At 40.5% G+C, this 27,670-nt stretch overlaps 1 protein-coding gene across 1 annotated transcript in view; it reads left to right on the forward strand.

The window, feature by feature from the left end:
* LOC110505132 (relaxin receptor 1-like) overlaps positions 1-27,670 on the forward strand; it is a 95,175-nt gene that overhangs the window by 51,431 nt on the left and 16,074 nt on the right. The window contains exons 3-14 of the mRNA XM_021584128.3: positions 6,108-6,213; positions 6,828-6,899; positions 12,667-12,738; positions 13,099-13,170; positions 13,380-13,451; positions 13,853-13,921; positions 14,012-14,083; positions 14,335-14,406; positions 15,429-15,500; positions 15,685-15,756; positions 21,291-21,362; positions 27,013-27,242. Of these exons, the coding sequence (XP_021439803.3) occupies positions 6,108-6,213; positions 6,828-6,899; positions 12,667-12,738; positions 13,099-13,170; positions 13,380-13,451; positions 13,853-13,921; positions 14,012-14,083; positions 14,335-14,406; positions 15,429-15,500; positions 15,685-15,756; positions 21,291-21,362; positions 27,013-27,242 (1,053 nt within the window). The remainder of the gene's footprint in view (positions 1-6,107; positions 6,214-6,827; positions 6,900-12,666; positions 12,739-13,098; positions 13,171-13,379; positions 13,452-13,852; positions 13,922-14,011; positions 14,084-14,334; positions 14,407-15,428; positions 15,501-15,684; positions 15,757-21,290; positions 21,363-27,012; positions 27,243-27,670) is intronic.

Below are 27,670 nucleotides of genomic sequence, written 5' to 3' on the forward strand. Positions count from 1 at the left end.
GAGCAATACTGCCCTACAAAGGCAAAACGCAGTAACTACTAATTTGGTTAAAAGTATTTTGTCTGTTCTAATGGCCAGGTATATTATCTGATTAATGTGATATTCCTGACAGTAGAACAAGCCAGGTGATAAGAATATATCATTAAGTATCAGAAATTGCTGTCTGCCTAGACAGAAAAAGACTTTGAAGTCAGATTTTGCTTAAAAGAAAATGATGCAGTGCTGCATTTTCCCTTTGTAGGGCAGAATAAGCCTAGGCTGCCATAAAGGCACCATGGCAACCATGGAATCAAATGGACAATAAGAGTATCACATTTATATAGTCCCAGTCGGTATTAGATACAGTGCCTTCAGAAAGTATTCATACCCCTTGACTTATTCTACATTTTGTTGTTGTGTTGTTATGTGTTAATAACATTTAGACTACGTTACCCAGCAGGCTATGCGGGCGCGGGAGTTGGTTAAAGAATGCCTTGCATGGCTAAACATGGACTTTTCTAGCTGAAGTATATGTTCATTAAAAGTAGTTAAACCTACGCCCCTGTTTGTCATTATATAAGGAACAAACATAACAGTTTTGACAGCCTGAATTTAAAATGGATTAAATAGTTTTTTCTCTCACCCATCTACACATAATACTCTATAATGATAAAGTGAAAATATGTTTTTAGACATTTTTGCAAATCTATAAAAATTAAATGGATAAATATCTAATTTACATAAGTATTCACACCACTGAGTCAATACATGTTAGAATCACCTTTGGCAGTGAATCTTCCTGGGTTTGGCTCTAAGAGGTTAGCACACCTGGATTATACAATATTTGCACATTATACTTAAAACAAATTACTCAAGCTCTGTCAAGGTGTTTGTTGATCATTTCTAGACAACCATTTTCAAGTCTTGCCATAGATTTTCAAGCAAATTTAAGACTAAACTAACTCGGCCAATGGGGAACATTCAATGTCGTCTTGGTAAGCAACTGTATAGTTTGCCTTGTGTTTTAAGTTATTGTTTGTACTGAAAGTGCATTTGTCTTCCACTTCAGACTGAACCAGGTTTTTGCATGTGCTTAGCTCTAGTCCATTTCATTTTTATCCTAAAATAGTCCCTAGTCCTTGCTGATGACAAGCATACCCATAACATGCAGCCACCACCAGGCTTGAAAATATGACGTAGAACTTGGCGTGTGTTGGATTTGCCCCAAACATAATGCTTTGTATTCAGCTTTTTTTTCAGTTTTACTTAATGCCATAATGCAAACAGGATGTATGTTTTGGAATATTTTTATTCTGTACAGGCTTCCTTCTTTTCACTAAATAATTTAGGTTAGTATTGTGGAGCAACTAAAATGTTGTTGATCCATCCTCTCCTATCACATACATTATACTCAAACTGTTTTAAAGTCACCAGTGGCCTCATGGTGAAATCCCTGAGCGTTTTCCTTCCTCTCCGGCAATTGAGTTAGGAAGGACGCCTGTATCTTTGTAGTGACTGGGTGTATTGATACACCATCCGAAGTGTAATTACAAACTTCACTATGCTCAAAGGGATATTTAATGTCTGCTTTTTTTTTTACCCATCTACCAATAGGTGCCCTTCTTTGCAAGGCTTTGGAAAACCTCCCTGGCCTTTGTGGTTGAATCTGTGTTTGAAATGTACTGCTCGACTGAGGGACCTTACAGATAATTGTATGTGTGGGGTACAGAGATGAGGTAGTTATTCGAATATCATGTTAAACACTATTATTGCACACAGAGTGAGTCCATGTAACGTGTGACTTGTTAAAAAACATTTTTACTCATTAACTTATTTAGGTTTGCCACAACAAAGGGGTTTAATACTTATTAGTTCAAGACAGCTTTTCATTTTTTCTTAATATCGTAAAAAAAATCCTAAAAACATCAATTCCACATTATGAGGTATTGTGTATTGTGTGACACAAAATCAAAATTTAATCAATTTTAAATTCACACTATAACACCAAAATGTGGAAAAAGTTGAGAGGTTTGAATACTTTCTGAAGGCACTGTAGAACGCCGCGTCCCGCCTGCCTGTGGCTCAATAGCAAATACTTGACCTTTTTCAAACTATTTTTGTTGACTGGTTTTTTTTTATTCAGTTACAAAACTACATTTACGAAAAGTACACATCTAAAGATTAGTTTTCAACATTGCCTGCTCCTGAGCATTCTCACTACTTCGAAAAACGTAATTCGAAAAACGTAATATTGTAGGGCTTCTCTCATGGCCCTTCTCATGACAGTGCATGACATTTATGGTTCCAACCGCTGTCTTTGTGAGATGCAGAGTAGGTGAACGGATGATCTCTGCATGTGTGGTTCCTTATTTCATAGTTTGTGTTCACTATTATTCTACAATAAAAATAAAGAAAACCCCTTGAATGAGTAGGTGTGTCCAAACTTTTGACTGGAAATGTAAGTATTCAGACCCTTCGCTATGAGACTTGAAATTGAGCTCAGGTGCATCCTGTTTCAATTGTTTATCCTTGAGATGTTTCTACAACTTGATTGGAGTCCACCTGTGGTAAATTAAATTGATTGGACATGATTTGGAAAGGCACACACCTGTTTATACGTCTCCCAGAGTTGACGGTGTATGGCATAGCAAAAACCAAGCCATGAGATTGAAGGAATTGTCCGGGGAAATTCTGCAGCATTGAAGGTCCACAAGAACACAGTGGACTCCATCATTCTTAAATGGAAGAAGCTTGGAACCACTAAAACTCTTCCTAGAGCTGACCACTCGGCCAAACTGAGCAATTGGGGAACAAGGGTCTTGGTCAGGGAGATGACCAAGAACCCGATGGTCACTCTGACAGAGCTCCAGAATTCCTCTGTGGAAATGGGAGAACCTTCCAGAAGGACAACCATATCTGCAGCCCTCCACCAATCAGGCCTTTATGGTAGACTGGCCAGACGGAAGCCACTCATCAGTAAAAAGGCACATGATAGCCCGCTTGGAGTTTGCCAAACGACACCTACAGTAAAGGGCTCTCAGACCATGAGAAACAAGATTCTTTGGTGTGATGAAACCAAGATTGAACTCTTTGGCCTGAATGCCAAGCATCACATCTACAAATCAAATCAAATCAAATGTATTTATATAGCCCTTCGTACATCAGCTGATATCTCAAAGTGCTGTACAGAAACCCAGCCTAAAACCCCAAACAGCAAGCAATGCAGGTGTAGAAGCACGGTGGCTAGGAAAAACTCCCTAGAAAGGCCAAAACCTAGGAATAAACCTAGAGAGGAACCAGGCTATGTGGGGTGGCCAGTCCTCTTCTGGCTGTGCCGGGTAGAGATTATAACAGAACATGGCCAAGATGTTCAAATGTTCATAAATGACCAGCATGGTCGAATAATAATAAGGCAGAACAGTTGAAACTGGAGCAGCAGCATGGCCAGGTGGACTGGGGACAGCAAGGAGTCATCATGTCAGGTAGTCCTGGGGCATGGTCCTAGGGCTCAGGTCCTCCGAGAGAGAGAGAAAGAAAGAGAGAAGGAGAGAATTAGAGAACACACACTTAGATTCACACAGGACACCGAATAGGACAGGAGAAGTACTCCAGATATAATAAACTGACCCTAGCCCCCCGACACATAAACTACTGCAGCATAAATACTGGAGGCTGAGACAGGAGGGGTCAGGAGACACTGTGGCCCCATCCGAGGACACCCCCGGACAGAGCCAAACAGGAAGGATATAACCGAAGAAAACTGGCACCATGGTGGTGGGAGCAGCATCATGCTGTGGGGATGTTTTTCAGCGGCAGAGGCTGGGAGACTAGTCAGGATCGAGGATGAACGGAGCAAAGTACAGAGAGATTCTTGATGAAAACCTCCTCCAGAGCGCTCACAACCTCAGACTGGGGCGAAGGTTCAACTTCAGGCCTTCCAAGTGGCGCAGTGGTCTAAGGCCCTGCATCGCAGTGCTAGCTGTGCCACTAGAGATTCTGGGTTCGAGTCCAGGCTCTGTCGCAGCCAGTCGTGACCGGGAGACCCATGGGGTGGCGCACAATTAGTCCAGGTGAGAGGAGGGTTTGGCAGGCAGGGATATCCTTGTCCTATCGCGCACTAGCGACTCCTGTGCCGGGCTGACACGGTTGCGACTCCTGTGCCGGGCTGACACGGTTGCCAGGTGTACGGTGTTTCCTCAAACACATTGGTGCGGCTGGCTTCCGGGTTAAGTGGGCATTGTGTCAAGAAGCAGTGCGGCTTGGTTGGGTTTTGGAGGACGCACGGCTCTCGACCTTCGCCTCTCCTGAGTCCGTATGGGAGTTGCAGCAATGAGACAAGACTAACAACTGTATGTCAGCTACTACAGTGAGTATATTTGGCTCAAAATTAGGAGTTGACAATTAAAATTGACATTATTAGAAAGAAGATTCTCTTCGACTGTGGGTATGTAATTTAGCAATATTCATAAAAACATTGCGGGGAAAATATGCGGACCCCCGGTTGAATACCCCTGCAGTAGATGCATATACGCTAATATGCTCAATTATATCCACTCAACACTGATTGCACATAAAGGAAGAGTATTACATAGGAACAGAGTGTTTGCTTTGTTATCCAACTGATCTTGTGTCCTTCGGTCAGCCTGTTCATTGCTGCTCGCTGCTATGTTTTAAGTTTGTGGATCTATATTAAACAGACCAGATGGAAATCGAGTGGTTTCGAACAGTCCATTTGTGCTGCCTCCCCCGAGGCATTAAAGGAAAACTCTGCCCCAAAACAATCATTTGGTATTTGTTTCATTAGTCCATTGTTGATATACACTGAGTATACCACACATTGGGAACACCTTCCTAATATTGAGTTGCAACTTTCCCTATTTGGAGTTTCTAAATAACGCAACTTCATATTAAACCACGACTGACATGGTATCAAATAACAAGCAACAAACAATTCCTTATCGAATAAACAGGTTTCTTTTCTTCCAAGTTTGTGCATATAATCCTTTGATTATATCCAATGTTTTCTCAATTTTCATTGGCAGAATCAGATGTTTTCAATTCATTAGTAACTTTATTCTTAGTATAACAGAGGTCACTGACAAGGATATTCAAATCGCAAATGACCCATCTTTCAAAAACACTTTTGAATTGAATGACGAGTATAGGATTTCACACTTTAGGTCAAATACAAATCTTGGATTCAATTTAGTCATTACACATGCATTGCATTAGATGTCAGATGTACAGAAGATTATTCTTTCTTCATATATTTCATTCTTTGAATATCAGCACGATTCAAATTTGTCCTCAAATATGTCCCCATCAGAACATCAATATTCAAAACCAGATTGCTGATTTCCATTCTTCCCCTTTAGTCAGGACCCAATGAGTGTACTCGATGGTCAATTAACTTGCAAGGAAAATGGAAATCAACACACCAGAACTTTGAATACCATTGATATTTTAGTATTTCCATGGAGTCTTATCATTTCCTTTATGCCTGATTATAAATCCCCTCAGATACAGCATAAAGGAATTATTTCTGATGCCCACTTAACTGAATGCTATTATCCTTTTACACATTTCCTGTCGGAACCTGGACTTATTGAATTTGAAAAGAATAATTGTCTTTTCCTCTGGCATGAGGCCCCAATTCAATAGATTGCTGCTTCAATTAAATCCTCTGTGGCCGTGTGTAACAGTGTTGAGATTGTGCAGTAACCTCATTTCACATCTTGAAATGTCTCCACTCGTGCTAACGAAATGGTAACTTTCGGTGTCGTAACGGGCAAAGACGCTGTCAAGCGGGCGGTAACGTGTTTGCGAAGCAGAGGGTACCTGGAGCCTTTGCAAGGACATTGTGCCGAGACAGGGAAGAAAGCAAAACTGCAAAGCAGTCACATCCGTCACGTGTGGCGCTACTGTACATATGCAGTGATTGAGGTTGGCCCCTGACACTCTCCTATGTCTCCGTGTAATCTTAAGTAAAGCTAGTTCTACAACAACAGTGTTGTCTAAAGACCTTGTTGACATTTATTTTCATTGCTATTTTTTTTTTTTGTCCAGCTCTTACGTGGATCTGCGTCAGTCATTGATATCTTCCTTCCCTCCGTCTCTTCCTCATCCAGTGCTGGTGGCAGTTCCAGAGCTGTGTCAGTGCAGAGATCTGGAGCTGGACTGTGACGGTGCCCAGTTTCACCATGTCCCAGCCGTGTCCGTTAACGTCACCATGATGTGAGTTGCCGCACACATTTTGAATACATACATTTGCATCTGACTGGAAGTGTGCAGATGCACTTTTTCCTGTTTCTCCTATGAATTGGAAGAGAAAAACGACTTAAACAAAGTGTGCCTCTCGCACTTAGCTAATGAGTGTCTCGATGGAGGTTTCATTGAGGTCCTGTAGACTGCTGCGGCACGCTCCGCATTGCTAAATTTCAATTAAATTACTTTCTTCACTAATTCAAAGCTTATCTCCGTAACCTCAGGTAACATGGCCACCGTGGTAATCGAGGTGGAATGAGCTTAGATAATGACTAAAATGGCAAAATTATGCATTCTCTGTCACAATATAAAGAAAGATGCTCCTTCTGTTTGGAATAATGATATGTTCCATCACCAATTCTATTTCAAATGTAATTGGAAGATTTTCCCGAATACACACAATGTGGTCACATAGAAATGTGATTAGTTCCAACCTCAAACAGACAATGAGCCGAGAACCTAGTAATTCAAATGAAAAGGTTTTTACTTTTTTTAAATTCACACAGTATTGTTTGGTGGCACAATGTTGTGTTTGTTGTTGTTTATTTATCTGGTCGACCTTATGAACTAATCACATCCCATAGGTCCCTGCAAAGGAACCGACTTCGGATATTGAACGGTGACATATTCTATAAGTACCAGAGTCTTCAGAAACTGTAAGTTGTCGTTGAATTATTGATTGCATTTTTAAAATGTCTTCAGGCGAGAGAAGTCACTTGATTAAGTTGTAGTCGGCAAGTAAATATTTTGATAGCACTTCAAAAACACTCTCTAATAGACTAACCACTCAAGGCCTCTGTGACAGCCACAGACAATATCAAAGCATTTCCCGTCCCCTTTTGATGGTTGTGATGGCCAAAACAAGCTTGCATTGGCTGTGTTGAACATTCATTCAGCAAGACTTACCTTCAGATGATGGTTGTAAGGAAAAACAAACTTTCAAGATTGTCATTCAGTCTTGTTGTGCTATCACATTTGAGGCCAGATTACTGGATTATTCTCTTTTTTTTTTGGAAGGGGGCCACACCGCTAATATATGAACACGTCATAAGCAATGGCAAAATGTGTAGAATTGCAGGGAATTCGCTTTAAAACAGCTACTTTTTTTGGCTAAATGTATTAAGTCATTCAAAAGGACTCATTTGTTATGCAGCTTGTCAGACCGTGTAATGGTTGCTGCAGGCATTCATTCACTGACTCCATCATCAATATGATTATTCATTGAAAGATCTTTTGAGATAGGGGCTTCCCGAGTGGATCAGCAGGTCTAAGGCACTCCATTGAGGTGTTAGAGGCATCACTACAGACCAGAGTTTGATCCCGGGTTGTATCACAACAGGCCGTGATCGGGAGTCCCATAGGGCGGCTCACAATTGGCCCAGCTCCTTGTGGTGGGCCGGGCGCCTGCAGGCTGACCTCAGTCATCAGGTGAATGGTGTTTCGTCCAACACATTGGTGCGGCTGGCTTTCGGGTTAAGAGGGCGGGTGTTAAGAAGCGCGGTTTGGCAGGTAATGTTTCGGAGGACACATGACTCAACCTTCACCTCCTGAGCCCGTTGGGGAGTTGCAGCGATGTAACAAGATCAAAATTGGGGTGGTAAAAATAATATATTAAGCAGGGCTGCTTTTGAATGCCAGAGACTGTAAGTTGGTGAGTGTGGAGCAAGGAGCAGAGTTTAATATGAGCAGATTTAAAGAATTGTGTTTGCCTTCTCTCCCACTCTGGTACTGCTCAGCCACGCTCTGCCTAGCATTTTTTATTTCCTGTATCACAATTTTTTGAATTAGGCCTATTCTGTACTAATTATTTTGCCTACCCCACCCACAGTAGCCTATACAGTGCATTCGGAAGGTATTCAGACACCTTTACTTTTTCCACATTTTGTTATGTTGCTTCCTTATTCTAAAATGGATTAAATTGTTTTTTCCCCCTAATCAATCTACACACAATACACCATAACTACAAAGTGGAAAACTTTATAAAAACAGATCCCTTCACAGCACGTTCGTATTGATAAGTGAGTGTTAATATCCAGTTCTCTCTTTTTTAGTTCAGTTTTATACAACTCCTCAACAATTTGAAACATTGTTTTTCTTCCATGGAATGGCGGTAGCTCTTCATGTTCCGTTTTAGCCTTTTTTTTTTTGCATGTTGGTGCCAACTGGTGTATAACGTGAGGTTAGGACAGAGACTAAGAGACTATTGAGTTTTGATTGGCTCAAAATAAACTGCTCGTCATGCAGCTTCTGACAGCTGATTTGTAATAGCTGTCAATTTAAACATATCACTAGCAATATAGTATAATATGATTGGTTACTGGAATCTCACTGATAAGTACTGATAAGTATTCAACATTAGTTGACCTGCGTAACATAATACCATAAGGGGATTGCTTAGACCACACTTACCGATAAGACTAGTTATCTCACGCAATCTGGCAGAGAAGTAGCCTATGTGAGTGCTTTAATAACAGTAACCTAAACGCACAGTTAAAGTATCCATCACTAATAAATGAATGAACTTCAGAAATAATAATAATAATAGTTTATGCTGCGAACAACATGCTTTTATTAGCCTACCAGAATCACCTACAAAAAGAGGATTGTGATAGGCCTTTACTTCAAAGGTAACAGGAAAAAATAAATGTAATTACTGAAATAAAATGAAGAGAAAGTAAACTTTCATGATGCCACTGTTAAATGTTTGAAGTGTTGGCTAATGGTTTACAGAAACATAAGTCATCTATACGATTTTCAATCGCACCGATGACAACAATCTTTTAATTTGATGATTGCATAATGGATAGATTTGGAGGAAGGGTTGCAAAATAAATCTTTGCATTGCAGGGATCAACTTCCTGTTGCAGTTTTAAAGCCTCATGCATTAATAGCAGTAATAATAATAATAATAATCAATTACTACCTTACTATTCTGCACAGGCTGACGTAGACCGATTAAGCTATTTCAAACACCTCAAGCTACCAGGAGTCAAAAGCCACCTACTGTGCAAAACATGTCTCGTTATTTGGAAAACAATGTTGTGGGAAGTCGTTTTTATTCGCAGGAAGAAGTTTAACTAATGCCTAATTGTGGGGTCTTTGGTAAACAAAATTGTCACAATTACATAGCGACGTTTTTATCAATCAGGGCATTTGAAGCAGAGCAGTGATCTTCATGCCTTCTGCCACACCTGGTCTGAAATCCCAAAAACGATTTGTACCTTTGGTGATTTAGATAATTAACTAGTATTTTTAAGGGCTGAAGGTTACCAGCGCGGATTTGATTTCACGCACCAATAAGCTGTCTTCTTTTGGTGATATCACCATTGCGCATGCCCTCGGTGACTAAAACACCAGTCTCAAGGTCAACAGTGAAGAGGCGAGTCAGGGATGCTGGCCTTCTAGGCAGAGTTCCTCTGTCCAGTGTCTGTGTTCTTTTTCCCATCTTAATCTTGTCTTTTTATTGGCCAGTCTGAGATATGGCTTTTCCCTTGAACTCTGCCTAGAAGGCCAGCATCCCAGAGTCGCCTCTTCACTGTTGACGATGAGACTGGTGTTTTAGCAGGTACTATTTAATGAAGCTGCCAGTTGAGGACTTGTGAGGCGTCTGTTCCTCAAACTAGACACTAATGTACTTGTCCTCTTGCTCAGTTGTACACCGGGGCCTCCCACTCTTCTTTCTATTCTGGTTAGAGCCGTTTGCGCTGTTCTGTAAAGGGAGTAGCACATAGCGTTGTGATCTTCAGTTTCTTGGCAATTTATTGCATGGAATAGAATCACTTCTCAGAACAAGAATAGACTGACGAGTTTCAGAAGAAACAAAAGTTCTTTGTTTCTGGCCATTTTGAGCCTGTAATCAAACCCACAAATGCTGATGCCCCAAATACTCAACTAGTCTAAAGAAGGCCAGTTATATGGCTTCTTTAATCAGCTCAACAGTTTTCAGCTGTGCTAACATAATTGCAAAAGTGTTTTCTAAAGATCAATTAGCCTTTTAAAATGATAAACTTACGTTAGCTAACACAGCGTGCCATTGGAACACAGGAGTGATGGTTGCGGATAATGGGCCTCTGTACGCCTATGTAGATATTCCATTAAAAATCTGCCATTTCCAGCTACAATAATCATTTACAACATTAACATTGTCTACACTGTATTTCTGATCAATTTGATGTTATTTCAATGTAGTTGTGGTTTTCTTTCAAAAACAAGGAAATGTCTAAGTGACTGTTACAGGAATTAAATTCCTCTATGTTTTAATACCCAAATAAAATTAAACACTCTGTCAATTCCTAAGAATTTGTAAGACTCTTATTTGCATAAAATGGACAGAGACCAGTCTCAAAATCAACCAGCAGCGTTTATTCTCGAGAGTACTGAACACCACAGATTATAAACTGAAAATGGCGTCATTAGTTTTTGTACTACCCCAGCTCATCAACCAGCAGTACAATGGCTGTATAGTTCTCAAGCCTTCCCACATCGTCTCTCCCTACTATGATAATTTACGACCCAAGCCAAGGTCTGCCTGTGTAGATAAGCATTCTAGCCAGTCTGGCTATAAATTCATTAATTTCTACCAAGGAACAGACAGTCATTGTTCAAATTCTTGATTATATGTACACACATTATATTTAGTACTAAGGTTAAAAGAAAATTCATACATCTATACAGTAACATAATAGTTTTCTGATTAGTCAGTCCTGATTGAAATGTATACATAATTAGTCATTATTGATAAAAAAAATCCCTTAACAGTGACCCCAAACATTTGAATGGTAGTGTATATATAAAAAAAATTAAATAGCTTCATCTCAATGTATTTTAAAATGTTAGGCTTTTCAAATATATTCCATTCTCCTTTCTCTTGTTTATATTGGGACAATATTCCCACTAATATTCCTACATGTACAGTTGAAGTCGGAAGTTTACATACACCTTAGCCAAGTACATTTAAACTCAGTTTTTCACAATTCTTGACATTTAATCCTAGCAAAAAATCCCTGTTTTAGGTCAGTTATGAAAACCACTTTATTTAAAAAATGTGAAATGTCAGAATAATAGTAGAGTATGATTTATTTCAGCTATCATTTCTTTCATCACACTCCCAGTGGGTCAGAGCTGGTGTAACGGAGTCAGGTTTGTAGACCTCCTTGCTCACACATGCTTTTTAAGTTCTGCCCACAAATTCTCTATAGGATTGAGGTCAGGGCTTTGTGATGGCCACTTCAATACCTTTACTTTGTTGTCCTTAAGCCATTTTTCCACAACTTTGGAAGTATGTTTGGGGTCATTGTCCATTTGGAAGACCCATTTGCGACCAAGCTTTAACTTCCTGACTGATGTCTTGAGATGTTGCTTCAATATATTCACATAATTGTCCTCCTCATGATGTCATCTACTTTGTGAAGCGCATCAGTTCCTCCTGCAGCAAAGCACCCCCACAACATGATGCTGCCACCCCCGTGCTTCACGGTTGGGATGGTGTTCTTCGGCTTGCACGCCTTCCACTTTTTCCTCCAAACATAACGATGGTCATTATGGCCAAACAGTTCTCTTTTTGTTTCATCAGACCAGAGGATATTTTCCAAAAAGTATGATCTTTCACCTCATGTGCAGTTGCAAACCGTAGTCTGGATTTTTTATGTCGGTTTTGAGCGACCTTTCAGGTTATGTCGATATAGGACTAATTTTACTGTGGATATAGATACTTTTGTACCTGTTTAGTCCAGTATCTTCACAAGTTCCTTCACATTTATTTAACTACGCAAGTCAGTTAAGAACAAATTCTTATTTACAATGACGGCCTACCCCGGCCAAACCTGGACGATGGCAATACTGGTATCGTCCTGGCCCTAAAAACAGCCCTGCTTTGGAGGTAGGAAGAGCACAGGAAGGAGGAGTGGGTGGGGGGCTCTGGAGGTAGGTGCCCCGGGGACCCAAATGCAGTAGTCTGGATCACATTGGCCTTGAAACATATTGGCAGCATGGAAGTAGTAGCAAGATGAGGAGACTAAAAACATGCCTCATTGACTGCCAACAACTATCTCTCGAATAAAGTCAGCTATGCAATATTGTTTGGGTAATTTTCTTCTTCTAAAAAACTAATCAAACCACATACTATCAAAGTATCTACCAATTGGTATTTTTATTTTGTTCTACAGGGACCCGTTTATATTTAGGTCTTTAATGTATAAATGTGAGTCTTCTATACTTGTTGTAAATCATTTTCACTTGTTAGTCATCGTGGCAATTGTTCTCCTGAACACACAAATTAATGTAAGACTAAAAATAGTATTTTGAACACAATGTACTATTAGTACACAATGTTTAGTTTTAGTAAGTAGTACATATTTTGGACACAGCAAATGTTAAATTAAACAAGATATTTTTTTAACATCCTTCTAACATACTACTTTTCAGATATCTACAACATAACAGAATTCGAGCTGTGAGTCCTAACGCATTCAGAGGACTATACAATCTAACAAGACTGTAAGTTCATAATATTCATACATTGATGCGTGCACTTGACAGTGTTTATGTTGGACTTTATAAAGAAAAGGAAAAGGGGGATAAAAAGTCAGTTGTAGAACTGAATGCCTTCAACTGAAATGTGTCTCTCGCATTTAACCCAACCCCTCTGAATCAGGGAGGTGAGGGGGGCTGCCTTAACCGACATCCACGTCTTCGGCACCCAGGGAACAGTGGGTTAACTGCCTTGCTCAGGGGCAGAACGACAGATTTTTACCTTGCATGTTGTTGATTTAAGTTTTCCTTATCAAGTTGCTTATTTTTTAAATAAATTGTAAATAATTCAATGTGCATATTTAAAATCTGAATTTTCTGCTTCAGATATTTAAGCTATAACAAGATATCCATCCTGATGCCCGGGGTGTTCCAAGATCTACACAAGCTGGAGTGGTTGTAGGTTATCCTTACTGACGCAGTCTGTATATCCTGTTTGCATATATAGACTTACTGTTAACACAATGGGTACAAAGACTATATTTTTAGACAGCCTTCAGAACTCTCGCACAAAGCTTGTATCGCTACAGTTTCCTTTTAAACCAACGTTCAACCAAATACTTAATTTAATAAGAGAGCTGAAATTAAACTCTACCCTTTGTTTGTAGGATCCTTGAAAACAACAGTATCCATCAGATATCCCCCATGACCTTTTCAGGCTTGCGTTCCTTGGTACTCCTGTGAGTTTCATTTCTACCTTTACCTTCTTGAGTTGGGCTTGTTTAGCTTTTTCAATCGAATAAGTTATTTCATACGTAGCAGTGGGAAGTAGTGGTGCTGCGGGTTGCTGCACTGAAAAAATCGGAATAAAAAATTATACTATTATTTGTATTATTGCATTTTTTAAAATAAATAAATAATTCACAAAAGTATTGCACTGGACCTTTACTACTGCTGTAGGCCTGCAGCACCCCCACCCCCAAACGACTTCCCACGTCTATGCTTTCCTATGCACTTTATTGAAGTGCTCTGGTATTATTAAAGGGCCAATGTGATATGCTAAAGTATTTTGGCAGTGAGTGTTGTTTTCTTTGAATGGCACAAAAATCAGGCCGCTCTTGTTTTGTTTCTTTGTTCGCAGGGTTTTGTTGAACAACGCTCTGACAAAGCTGGATGACATCTGCCTGGAAATGCCAAGACTAAACTGGCTGTACGTTTGGAAGTCAACAAATCAAAATAGCTTTGTTATCAGCATGATATTACTTTCAAAATATGTTTTTGTGCGCTTGTGTGTCTCCAGGGACATGGAGGGAAATCAAATTGAAAGTGTTGGAAACGTAACATTCTGGTCGTGCAACATGATGACTGTGCTGTAAGTGTGACTTAATTAATTTCGTTTTCCTCATTTTTATTGTTGTGTCATTGGCTTTCTCACTAGGCTATAACCATTACAATTCCAAATATCAACATCTATTTGTTTCCCGAAGGGATTCTAAATAGTGGACCCCAAAACAACAATCTTGTTAAATTGCTTTTAGGACCAACAGAGAAGATAATAAAGTGAGAAAATGTCCGTCTGTTTTATAATTCTTGTTATGACAGTCTTTCCTTAACTCTTTCCAGTGTCCTACAGAAGAACAGAATCAGTCGCATACATGAACAGGCGTTCTCATTTCTAAAGAAACTTGGGGAATTGTAAGTTGTGTTTTGTATGCCTCAAGACATGAAATTGCTTGACATTTTCCTCTGTCATACCCAGACACAGTTCATTTTGAGTCCCAGACAGTGATATCTTCACCTATTCCACTGACTTTTTAAAAAATAATTCAGATAATACCATATAAATCAGTACAGACTGCACTATAAATATACAACATGTTCCCAGGCCAAGATGTTGATTATGATTTATATTTTATGAGTTTTGGTGAATCCAAACAATTATTCTGACATGCATTTACACTTGTTTCTGGATTTGCAGAACAGGTGGTCATGTAAACCTTGTGTAAGTTTCATCCACCGTATAAGTACTGGATAAATGCCTCCGTTCTGTACATTTGAAAAATGGACTTCGTTATTTCAAAGGTAATGTACAGATTGGAGGTGTCTATCCTGCTTATACAACAGTTGCCAAAGAAAACAATACTAAAGCACACATTTGCCGGTAGAAATAACTTGAGCGGTGAGCGCGTTCCTGTAGACGTACAGCAAGCTAGGACGCGCTCTTTGAAAGGAGGGAGTAGTGTAAAGATCCTGGCTTTATCAACGCTGAAATCGACCCTGCCGCACGAGCATGCTTTTGCGGCAGAGTCGATAGCGCGCTGGCCCTCGGGCTCGGAGGTCAACGGTTCGAGATCTGCTCCCTGCTCTTTCATTACAATATGTTCATCACTCACCATTTTAGGTCATCAGATGCTAAAAAAAAACATGTCTAGCTAGCTACGTTTGTCGTTGGACCTGCGTTTACAATGTATCCAATGTTGGTTTGTGTAGTTGTTGGTTTAGCTTTCTGTAGCTTTGTAGCAAGTATGGCCTGCATGTGTCGCCTCATATTGCGTCATGATTGCAAGATGTCCCGATATATTTTCCAACTGTCCCGTTATCTGGGTTTAATGCTCATTCTAGAATGCCCTTCTGGCCAGTCATAAATGAGTATTCAACAATGCGGTGGTATATTGGTTCTTGTCGTTTGTTTCCAGTAAATAGCTTTGTCTCCACAGAGATCTGTCCAGCAACAGACTCGTGGCAATCCCTCCCAATCTCTTTGTTCATCTGGGAGATTTACTACAGCTGTGAGTTAGAGCCACACTCGGATCTATGCACAAACATTCTTTGAATATTTTATATGTTTTTGTTGCTCTAACGTTGAAAGACATTGTTATACGGCTATGGTGCTATAGTTCTTGTTAAATATTATGTCTTATAATTGATGCTGTTACTGAAACTCTGATGTCATTGCTTTTACATGTTTTTTAGGAACATCTCGTGTAACCCTATCGTGGATCTCCAAGTTGACCACTTTGATAACTTGCATAAATTGAAATCCTTGTAAGTAGCCATTGTTTGTTTTTTACTGCTCACTTTGTGCATGCATGTTACACTTGAAAGGGAAAAGCATCAGTAGAGTAGTTTGTTTATCATTTATGAATCATTACTCCCACGGGTTAATGTTAGTAAGCTAGTTATTCACACATTTATAAAACACTTTTAAAGTATGTAATAATAATTTGAGAGATCATTCATAGTGCCCGGACTGGATTGTATATATATGTATATGTATATAGATGTATATATATATATATATATATATATATATATATATATATATACAGTGCCTTGCGAAAGTATTCGGCCCCCTTGAACTTTGCGACCTTTTGCCACATTTCAGGCTTTAAACATAAAGATATAAAACAGTATTTTTTGTGAAGAATCAACAACAAGTGGGACACAATCATGAAGTGGAACGACATTTATTGGATATTTCAAACTTTTTTAACAAATCAAAAACTGAAAAATTGGGCGTGCAAAATTATTCAGCCTCCTTAAGTTAATACTTTGTAGCGCCACCTTTTGCTGCGATTACAGCTGTAAGTCGCTTGGGTTATGTCTCTATCAGTTTTGCACATCGAGAGACTGAAATTTTTTCCCATTCCTCCTTGCAAAAAAAAAAAAGCTTGAGCTCAGTGAGGTTGGATGGAGAGCATTTGTGAACAGCAGTTTTCAGTTCCTTTCCACAGATTCTCGATTGGATTCAGGTCTGGACTTTGACTTGGCCATTCTAACACCTGGATATGTTTATTTTTGAACCATTCCATTGTAGATTTTGCTTTATGTTTTGGATCATTGTCTTGTTGGAAGACAAATCTCCGTCCCAGTCTCAGGTCTTTTGCAGACTCCATCAGGTTTTCTTCCAGAATGGTCCTGTATTTGGCTCCATCCATCTTCCCATCGATTTTAACCATCTTCCCTGTCCCTTCTGAAGAAAAGCAGGCCCAAACCATGATGCTGCCACCACCATGTTTGACAGTGGGGATGGTGTGAGCTGTGTTGCTTTTACGCCAAACATAACGTTTTGCATTGTTGCCAAAAAGTTCAATTTTGGTTTCATCTGACCAGAGCACCTTCTAACACGTTTGGTGTGTCTCCCAGGTGGCTTGTGGCAAACTTTAAACGACACTTTTTATGGATATCTTTAAGAAATGGCTTTCTTCTTGCCACTCTTCCATAAAGGCCAGATTTGTGCAATATACGACTGATTGTTGTCCTATGGACAGAGTCTCCCACCTCAGCTGTAGATCTCTGCAGTTCATCCATGAGTGAGTCATGGGCCTCTTGGCTGCATCTCTGATCAGTCTTCACCTTGTATGAGCTGAAAGTTTAGAGGGACGGCCAGGTCTTGGTAGATTTGCAGTGGTCTGATACTCCTTCCATTTCAATATTATCGCTTGCACAGTGCTCCTTGGGATATTTAAAGCTTGGGAAATCTTTTTGTATCCAAATCCGGCTTTAAACTTCTTCACAACAGTATCTCGGACCTGCCTGGTGTGTTCCTTGTTCTTCATGATGCTCTCTGCGCTTTTAACGGACCTCTGAGACTATCACAGGGCAGGTGCATTTATACGGAGACTTGATTACACACAGGTGGATTGTATTTATCATCATTAGTCATTTAGGTCAACATTGGATCATTCAGAGATCCTCACTGAACTTCTGGAGAGAGTTTGCTGCACTGAAAGTAAAGGGGCTGAATAATTTTGCACGCCCAATTTTTCAGTTTTTGATTTGTTAAAAAAGTTTGAAATATCCAATAAATGTCGTTCCACTTCATGATTGTGTCCCACTTGTTGTTGATTCTTCACAAAAAAATACAGTTTTATATCTTTATGTTTGAAGCCTGAAATGTGGCAAAAGGTCGCAAAGTTCAAGGGGGCCTTACTGCTATTAGCCCATAAGCAATCATTGAATAGTATACAGTCGAAGTCGGAAGTTTACATACACTTAGGTTGGAGTCATTACAACTCGTTTTTCAACCACTCCACAAATTTCTTGTTAACAAACTATAGTTTTGGTAAGTCGGTTAGGACATCTACTTCGTGCATGACACAAGTCATTTTTCCAACAATTGTTTACAGACAGATTATTTCACTTATAATTCACTGCATCACAATTCCAGTGGGTCAGAAGTTTACATACACTAAATTGACTGTGCCATTAAACAGCTTGGAGAATTCCAGAAAATGATGTCATGGCTTTAGAAGCTTCTGATAGGCTAATTGACATCATTTGAGTCAATTGGAGGTGTACCTGTAGATGTATTTCAAGGCCTACCTTCAACCTCAGTGCCTCTTTGCTTGACATCATGGGAAAATCAAAAGAAATCAGCCAAGGCCTCTGAAAAAAAAATTGTAGACCTCCACAAGTCTGATTCATCCTTGGAAGCAATTTCCAAACGCCTGAAGGTACCACGTTCATCTGCACAAACAATAGTACGCAAGTATAAACACCATGGAAACACGCTGCTTTCATAACGCTCAGGAAGGAGACGCGTTCGTTCTGTCTCCTGGAGATGAACGTACTTTGGTGCGAAAAGTGCAAATCAATCCCAGAACAACAGCAAACGACCTTGTGAAGATGCTGGAGGAAACAGATACAAAAGTATCTATATCCACAGTAAAACAAAATTCCTATATCAATATAACCTGAAAGGCCGCTCAGCAAGGAAGAAGCCACTGCTCCAAAACCGACATAAAAAAAGCCAGACTACGGTTTGCAACTGCACATGGGGACAAAGATCATACTTTTTGGAGAAATGTCCTCTGGTCTGATGAAACAAAAATAGAACTGTTTGGCCATTAATGACCATTGTTATGTTTGGAGGAAAAGGGGTAGGCTTGCAAGCCAAATAACACCATCCCAACCATGAAGCACAGGGGTGGCAGCATCATGTTGTGGGGGTGCTTTGCTGCAGGAGGGACTGGTGCACTTTACAAAATAGACGGCATCATGAAGCAGGACAATTATGTGGATATATTGAAGCAACATCTCAAGACATCAGTCAGAAAGTTAAGAAGCTTGGTCGCAAATGGGTCTTCCAAAAGGACAATGACCCAATAATACTTCCTTAAGTTGTGGCAAAATGGCTTAAGGACAACAAAGTCAAGGTATTGGAGTGGCCATAACAAAGCCCTGACCTCAATCCCATAGAACATTTGTTAGCAGAACTGAAAAAGCGTGTGCGAGCAAGGAGGCCTACAAACCTGGTTCAGTTACACCAGCTCTGTCAGGAGGATTGGGCCAAAATTCACCCAACTTATTGTGGGAAGCTTGTGAAAGGCTACCCGAAACGTTTGACCCAAGTTCAAGAATATAAAAGCAATGCTACCAAATACTAATTGAGTGTATGTAAACTTCTGACCTACTGGGAATGTAATGAAAGAAATAAAAGCTTAAATAAATAATTCTCTCTACTATTATTCTGACATTTCACATTCTTAAAATAATGTTGTTATCCTAACTGACCTAAAACAAGGACTTTTTTACAATGATTAAATGTCAGGAATTGTGAAACTTGAGTTTAAATGTATTTTGCTAAGGTGTTTGTAAACTTCCAACTTCAACTGTTTATACAAAAGTACGTAGACTTCTGCCCTGCTAGAGCTGCCCCGATCAACTGTAAGTGCTGTTATTGTGAAGTGGAAACATCTACGTCAACAACGGCTTAGCCGTGAAGTGGTAGGCAACACAAGCTCACAGAACCGGACTACAGAGTGCTGAAGCTCGTAAAATAAATCTGTCCTGGTTGCAACGCTCTCTACCGAGAGTTCCAAACTGCATCTGGAAGCAACGTCAGCACAATAACTGTTCGTTGGGAGCTTCATGAAGCCTAAAATCACCATGCGCAATGCTAAGCGACGGCTGGAGTGGAGTAAAGCTCACCACTATTGGACTCTGGCGCAGTGGAAACGCGTTCTCTGGAGTGATGAATCACGCGTCACCATCTGGCAGTCCGTTGGACGAATCTGGGTTTGGTGGATGCCAGTAGAATGCTACCATACCGAAAGCATAGTGCTAACTGTAAAGTTTGGTGAAGGAGGAACAATGGTCTGGGGCTGTTTTTTATGATTCGGGCTAGGCCCCTTAGTTCCATTGAAGGGAACAGTTTGGGGAAGGCATGACACGGCCCCGTGCACAAAGCTAGTTCCACACAGAATTGGTTGGTCGAGATTGGTGTGGAGGAACTTGACTGGCCTGCACAGAGCCCTGACCTCAACCCCATCGAACACCTTTGGGATGAATTGGAACGCTGACTGCAAGCCAGGCCTAAATCGCCCAAAATCGTGGCTGAATGGAAGCAAGTCCCCGCAGCAATGTTCCGACATCTAGTGGAAAGCCTTCCCAGAAGAGTGGAGGCAGTTATAGTAGCGAAAGGGGGACCAACTCCATATTAATGCTCATGATTTTGGAAGAAGATGTTTGACGAGCAGGTGTCCACATACTTTTGGTGATGTAGTGTGTTTTTTTCCTTACCTCTTAAGCAGTCAATGGACTGCTCTAAACCATGAAATGGCAATGCTCCTCAGTGGCTGACAACTATACTTAAAGACAATCAGAGAACAAGGTGACAGGAGTGACAACAAAAGGGAGAAAATATGTTGTGCAAGCAAGCAAATAATATATATATATATATAATTATATGGGATTATGAAGATTGAATTAAATTGTTCCTTTGTCTGGCTAGTAACAACAAGGGTTTTCTACAACAATAGCAACATTATCACAGCTAGCTAGTTAGCTAACATTGGATACCTACAAATCAAAATACACAGGGACTAGCATTGCCAAACTAAACTTAAAATGCAATTCTACTAATGTTAGCACTTCACTCAGCATAGTCACACATCATACTATTACAACAGTGTGGCTGTTTTTGGAATAAAATGCTCAATATATTTTCTTAACTTTTACTGCAGTGGGCTAAATCAGGGTCACACAGTTGCTTGGTAGTTTTAAACAAATGTACTTTTAAACAAAAGTATGGTTATGGACTTAAATAAAGAAGACAACTGTACCATGTCAGATATAGAGTTGAAATATTGTTACATTTTGAGTTTGCATCCCAATATATGTTGTGTAGAGTTAGTACATCTTCTCTATTACATCCATTTCTGTGGCCCTTTCAGACTTACGAGAAACCCATGATCTATTCCATGCAATTTCACATATAATCATAGCTTGCATCATGCCCAGACCAAAAGGCACGTGACCTTCCAATGTGCACCCTTTTATCATACAATACAATTATGTGGCTACATAACATGCAATGTGTTTTATGTGTTATCCTATTGGAACAGAGTGCACTCACTGGCCCACACATGAGGAATTCCCTAATTCACACATATCAGGAAAGAAAACAAATAGCATTTTAGGTCATACATCAAAGCTTTCCCCCCAAAAAAGGTGTAAAAGACACACAATTTTGGGGGAAAGAGTGTTGCAAAGACGGTCTCTGAAATTCAAATATTTTGTTTAGTTTGTTTTTTTGTGAGCTCCTAAGGGAAACAACGTTTGTTTGTGTTTTTTAGGAGCATAGAGGGAATCGAGATTGGGAACATACAGCGAAGGATGTTTGAACCACTCAAACAATTGACCCACATGTGAGTAGTTTGTTCATTTTGTTTTGTCAAATTAATTTGATGATCAAACCCGACATTACACTTTGAACAAAAACACTTTGAACAAAATCCTATGCACATTTTTACCTGGCAAAATAATATTTGAGTTTCATGATTTTTATTTAAAAAGCATTTGCACCTCTTAGTTATTATCCCTCATCCCAACATTTACTTTAACTTGTGCTCTTCCTTTTATCTTTCAAACCATTGCATTTGGAAAATTTTCCACCACTATTGTAAAAGATTCCTAGTCAATCTGGCCCCAGGTCCTTATCTGAAGCTTCAAGATGTTCACTCCCAACTGTGTGATCACTAGCTGTGCAATACATAATTGATCTGACTGTGAATAAGGTCATCCCAAAACACTGTTGGTCCATGATGAGATGAATTTGAAACCAAATACTTGTCCTCTCACTATATGCTGCACAACTTTGTATCTTGCTTCTATGCAACCTTTGGATGTGCATCCTATCCAGATAGGTGCCCTGAAACAATTCCTTACCCCTACACACTAGGGACTTGTGTAGATCTGAAAGGACATAATAGATGTAAGCAATATGGCAGAAATACCACCTAGCCTATCAGAGGTAGAGGTAGAGCTTACTCCCATATTGCTTCAGATCATGAACTGCCTAGAGCAGTGGTCACCAACCGGTCGAATCCGATCGAGAGGTCGATCTCCAAGCCATTCCTCCTCGATCACCAAACATTTCTGTAAAAAACCCAATGATAAAGCCTTTGCGTTCCTATTTTATTTATTCGTTTCGCAGTGTTGCCTGTAGGTGCACTTGATTCAGCAGCCCCCAGTGCCGGAAGTCCAAAAGTTTTCAGATTTTGATCGGTTTCATGTGTCTGAAGATGGAACTCTATCTATCCGGCAGGCCCAGAGAGCAAATCAAGTACACCTATAGGCAATGTTCCCTCTAAACTGCGCTCGTGGGAACTTCCTCCAGGACTGCTGCAGAGAATAAATGCAATTCTGCGCAGAGATGCAAGAGATTGAAATTCCATGAGTTTGCCCCATTAGTTTGCACTATATAGATCAACATTTTTTCCGTGAGCGAATCAACATCATATCAGGCCCTTTTCAATGCAACAAACCAAAACAAATTTAACTTTGCAAGACTGAGTCTGTGATTTTGGTATAGGCAGAGCAAGAGTGCAACGGAATTCTATTGAAGCGCGTGCAACTGGCGGTAGCCCACGAGCAAAGCTTTCAATCCCCGCGAGTAAATGGACTTTTCAGATCAGTTTAGATCAGAGCCAAGCGTGTGCACATTTGTTGATATTCATTGCAGGTTAGCGAGTTATTAGCCCAGTTATATAAGTATAGGTCAACAATGGGGAGGTACTGCTTCCTATAAGAGCACAAAACGTGTAGGCTACATTTCAAATCAAATCAAACTTTGTCACATGCACCGAATACAAGAAGTGTAGACCTTACCGCTTTCTTACAAGCGCTTAACCAACAGTGCAGTTCAAGGATAGTTCAGAAAATATTTACCAAATAAACTAAAGTAAAAAATAGTAAAAAAAAGTAACACAATAAAATAACAATAACGAGGCTATATACAGGGGGAACCGGTATCGAGTGTACCAGCTGTAGAACTTTTTGAGGATCTGGGGACCCTTGCCAAACCTTTTCAGTCTCCTGGGGGGGGGGATGTGTTATCGTGCCCTCTTCACGACTGTCTTGGTGTTTGGACCATAGTTCGTTGGTGATGTGGCCACCAAGGAACTTGAAAAACTCTCGACCTGCTCCACTACAGCCCTGTCGATGTTAATGGGGGCCTCTTCGGCCAGCCTTTTCCTGTAGTCCACGATCAGCTCCTTTGTCTTGCTCACATTGAGGGAGAGGCTGTTGTCCTGGCACCACACTGACAGGTCTCTGACCTCCTCCCTATAGGCTGTCTCATCATTGTCGGTGATCAGGCCTACCACTGTTGTGTCGTCAGCAAACATAATGGTGTTGGAGTTGTGTTTGGCCACGCAGTCGTGGGTGAACAGGGAGTACAGGAGGGGACTAAGTACACACTCCTCAGGGGCCCCAGAGGATCAGCGTGGCAGACGTGTTGTTGCCTACCCTTACCACCTGGGGGCGGCCCGTCAGGAATTCCAAGATCCAGTTGCGCAGTCCCAGAGTCCTTAGAAATGGCACTATGGTGTTGAACGCTGAGTTGTAGTCAATGAACAGCATTCTCACATAGGTGTTCCTTTTGTCCAGGTGTGAAAGGGCAGTGTGGAGTGCGATTGAGATTGCGTCATCTGTGGATTTGTTGGGGCGGTATGGGAACTGGAGTGGATCTAGGGTATCCGGGAGGATGCTGTTCATGTGAGCCATGACCAGCCTTTCATGGCTATCAACGTGAGTACTACAGGGTGGTAATCACTTAGGCAGGTTACCTTCGCTTCCTTGGGAACATGAACTATGGTGGTCTGCTTGAAACATGTAGCTATTACAGACTCGGTCAGGGAGAAGTTGAAAATGTCAGTGAAGACACTTGTCAGCTACCGAGAGTGTTATCACACAGTCGTCCAGAACAGCTGGTACTCTCGTGCATGCTTCAGTGTTGCTTGCCTCGAAGCAAGCATACAAGGTATTTCAAATCAAAATCAAATCAAATGTATTTGTCACATACACATGGTTAGCAGATGTTAATGTGAGTGTAGCGAAATGCTTGTGCTTCTAGTTCCGACAATGCAGTAATAACCAACGAGTAATCTAACCTAACAATTCCAAAACTACTACCTTATACACACAAGTGTAAAGGGATAAAGAATATGTACATAAAGATATATGAATGAGTGATGGTAGGCTAGCGTCACTGGGCAGCTCGCGTCTGGGTTTCCCTTTGCAGTCCATAATAGTTTTCGGAGCCGGTGTGGTAGGATTCAATTTTAATCCTGTAATGACGCTTTGCTTGTTTCATGGTTCGTCTGAGGGCATAGCAGGATTTCTTATAAACGTCTGGATTAGTGTCCCTCTCCTTGAAAGCGGCAGCTCTAGCCTTTAGCTCAATGCAGATGTTGCCTGTAATCCATGGCTTCTGTTTGGGATATTTACGTGCGGTCATTGTGGGGACGACGTCGTCGATGCAATTATTGATGAAGCCGATGACTGAGGTGGTATACTCCTCAATGCCATTGGATGAATCCCGGAATATATTCCAGTCTGTGCTAGCAAAACAGTCCTGTAGCGTAGCATCTGCGTCATCTGACCACTTCCGTATTGAGCGAGTCACTGGTACTTCCTGCATTAGTTTTTCCTTTTAAGCAGGAATCAGGAGGATGGAATGATGGTCATATTTGCCAAATGGAATGTGAGGGAGAGCTTTGTATGTATCTGTGTGGAGAAAAGGTGGTCTAGAGATGTTTTTCCTCTGGTTGCACATATGACATGCTGGTAGAAATTAGGTAAAAAGGATTTTAATTTGCCTGCATTAAAGTCCCCGGCCACTAGAAGCGCAGCTTCTAGATTAACATTTTCTTGTTTGCTTATGGCCTTATAGAGTTGGTTGAGTGCAGTCTTAGTGCCAGCATTGGTCTGTGGTGGTAAATAGACGGCTACGAATAATATAGATGAGAAATCTCTTGGTAGATAGTGTGGTCTACAGATTATCATAAGGCACTCTACCTCTAGCGAGCAATACCTCGAGACTTCTTTAATATTAGACATCGCGCACCAGCTGTTATTGACAAATAGACACACACCCCCAACCCTCGTCTTACCAGACATAGCTTCTCTGTTCTGCCGGTGCACGGAAAATCCCTCCAGCTCTATATTATCCGTGTTGTCGTTCAGCCATGACTCGGTAAGATATTACAGTTTTTAATGTCCCGTTTTCTCCGTCTTTTCTTCATAAGAAACGGTAGCAGCAACTTTACGTTAAAAAAAAGTTGCAAAAAAACAAACAAAATAGCAGTTGGATAGGAGGATGTAAAACGTCCCCCATCCTCTCCGGCGCCATTTTCAATCTGTCTTTGAAAAACCAGTCCAGTAAAAAGCTTAGCCTATGTCTTAATTAAAGGGGCAGTGTTGTATTTTGAGACAGGCTTGAATATGTAACTAAGCCAATAGGAAAGGGTTATTCTACATTGTGTAATTCTCTGTATGGCAATAATAATTTATTTTATAAAGTGGTTTCTTGCATCATACAATACAATTTACAGTCACCTATTTGACCCATGATTTTACAGAAAATCATGAATTCATGTCAACCCCTTCATAATTTAGAAACTTTAAAAGTTGCAATGTAGGCCTGCATTGAACACCACATATACAGTAGGCTGCTGTAGGCCCTAGAAATCAAAAGCTATTCCCATGTGAAAATGTTATGAGATTTGCTCCATTGGGTGTTGTTGGTAGACCTACATTATGCACAAATAGCTTCCCGAGTGGCGCAGCGGTCTAAGGCACTGCATCTCAGTGCTTGGGGCGTCACTACCGCTGCACTGGTTCGAATCCAGGCTGTATCACAACTGTCCATGATTGGGAGTCCTATAGGGCGGTGCACAATTGGCCCAGTGTCGTCCGGGTTTGGCCGGTGTAGGCCGTCATTGTAAATAAGAATTTGTTCTTAACTGATTTGCCTAGTTGAATAAAAATATAATAATTGGCTACTGTCTAAAACTGTAAATGCACACCAGAAGTTGCACAAAATTCTCACAATGTTCAAGTTCCCACTCACAAGACCTACAATTTGCTCAGTGCCCCCAAAAATGTGAGCGAACATTGCCTATAGACCTACCGCTGACCAATAGTTCAGATCACAGTGTCTGCAGTTTTCTTGCGCCACAGTCTGTAAAAAGAAGCCTCAAGCGCACAGCAGTTTATAATGTGAGATTTTCTTTTTTCACATTTAAAAAAAAAACATGACTAGAGAGAGACTCAATGAATACAGCATAGAGCTGCTGTTTATATGAGTAAGTTCATGTTTAAGTTGTTATTCAGAACTGTCAACAGTTTTATAAGCCATAAAATGTGTGTTACCAGCACTGCAGCTGTAATGAATGAGTAGCCTTTAGCAAACTATTTCGATAAACTTACGTTATTATTTGCGTCTTGTTTATTTTTTAATATCGAGGAATATATCACTTTTTCTGGTCATGGAGTAACACCATAAATTGATGTATGAGGCAGAAATAAGGCAGTGCAGTGCGACTTAAGTTTCACCATCAGCTGGAAGACTGTGTCCCCTTTTCACAGTGCAGGGATGGTGAGTTGGGTGAGCAGGATCCTCACTGCTGCTCCCTGCCCTCAGACTGACCATCAGATGCAGGCCATCAGTCCAGTAAAAAACAAACAAATTATTACACTCCCTCAGCTGTGCCTCACAAGTAATACAACAAATTATATATTACTAGTGTGATCAAATAGGCTACCTACAATTTTGAAATATAATTTCAAAATGGTCTGAGAACAACATTGGCAGGGCAATTCAAGCTGAGCCAATATGCAGTGCTAATGTATGGGGCCTATAACCTACTGGACAAACCTCATTGTTAGAGAACTGTTTCGAACTGGTTAATGATGAATATGCTTACGTTTTCTTAACAGTAGATCTCGGCTTGCATTTTGACTCAAAATGATGCTTTCAACCTGGTAATTGATTTCCCTTCTCTTTGTGTTTAGTTACTTTAAGAAGTTCCAGTACTGCGGCTACGCCCCTCACGTGCGCAGCTGCAAGCCCAACACGGACGGCATCTCGTCCTTCGAGGACCTCCTGGCCAACATCGTCCTGAGGGTTTTCGTCTGGGTGGTGTCGGCCACCACGTGCTTCGGCAACATCTTTGTCATCTGCATGCGCTCCTACATCCGATCGGAGAACAAGCTCCATGCCATGTGTATCATCTCCCTATGTTGTAAGAGACACCTTTCATATCAATTCAACTCAGGTCCTGATTCAATTGATTTAGGGCTGGCCCCAAATATTAGACTGGTCGACTGTTTGGTCGATATTCGGTCGACCAACAGCCTGTTTTTTTTGTCAAGCAGTAGCAAATAAATAAATAAACAAATATAGTAGCAGTCAAAGGATTGGACACACTTACTCGTTCCAGGGTTTTTCTTTATTTTTGATTATTTTCTACATTGTAGAATAATAGTTAAGACATCAAAACTAAGAAATAATCATGTAGTAACAAAAAAAGTGTTAAAAAAATCCAAATATATTTTATATTTGAGATTCTTCAAAGTAGCCACCCATTGCCTTAACGACAGCTTTGCACACTTTTGACATTCTCTCAACCAGCTTCATGAGGTAGTCACCTGGAATGCATTTCAATTAACA

The sequence above is a fragment of the Oncorhynchus mykiss genome, chromosome 25, assembly GCF_057628025.1.
Source record: "Oncorhynchus mykiss isolate SJ-2025 chromosome 25, ASM5762802v1, whole genome shotgun sequence".
In the NCBI taxonomy this organism is placed as follows: Eukaryota; Metazoa; Chordata; class Actinopteri; order Salmoniformes; family Salmonidae; genus Oncorhynchus; species Oncorhynchus mykiss.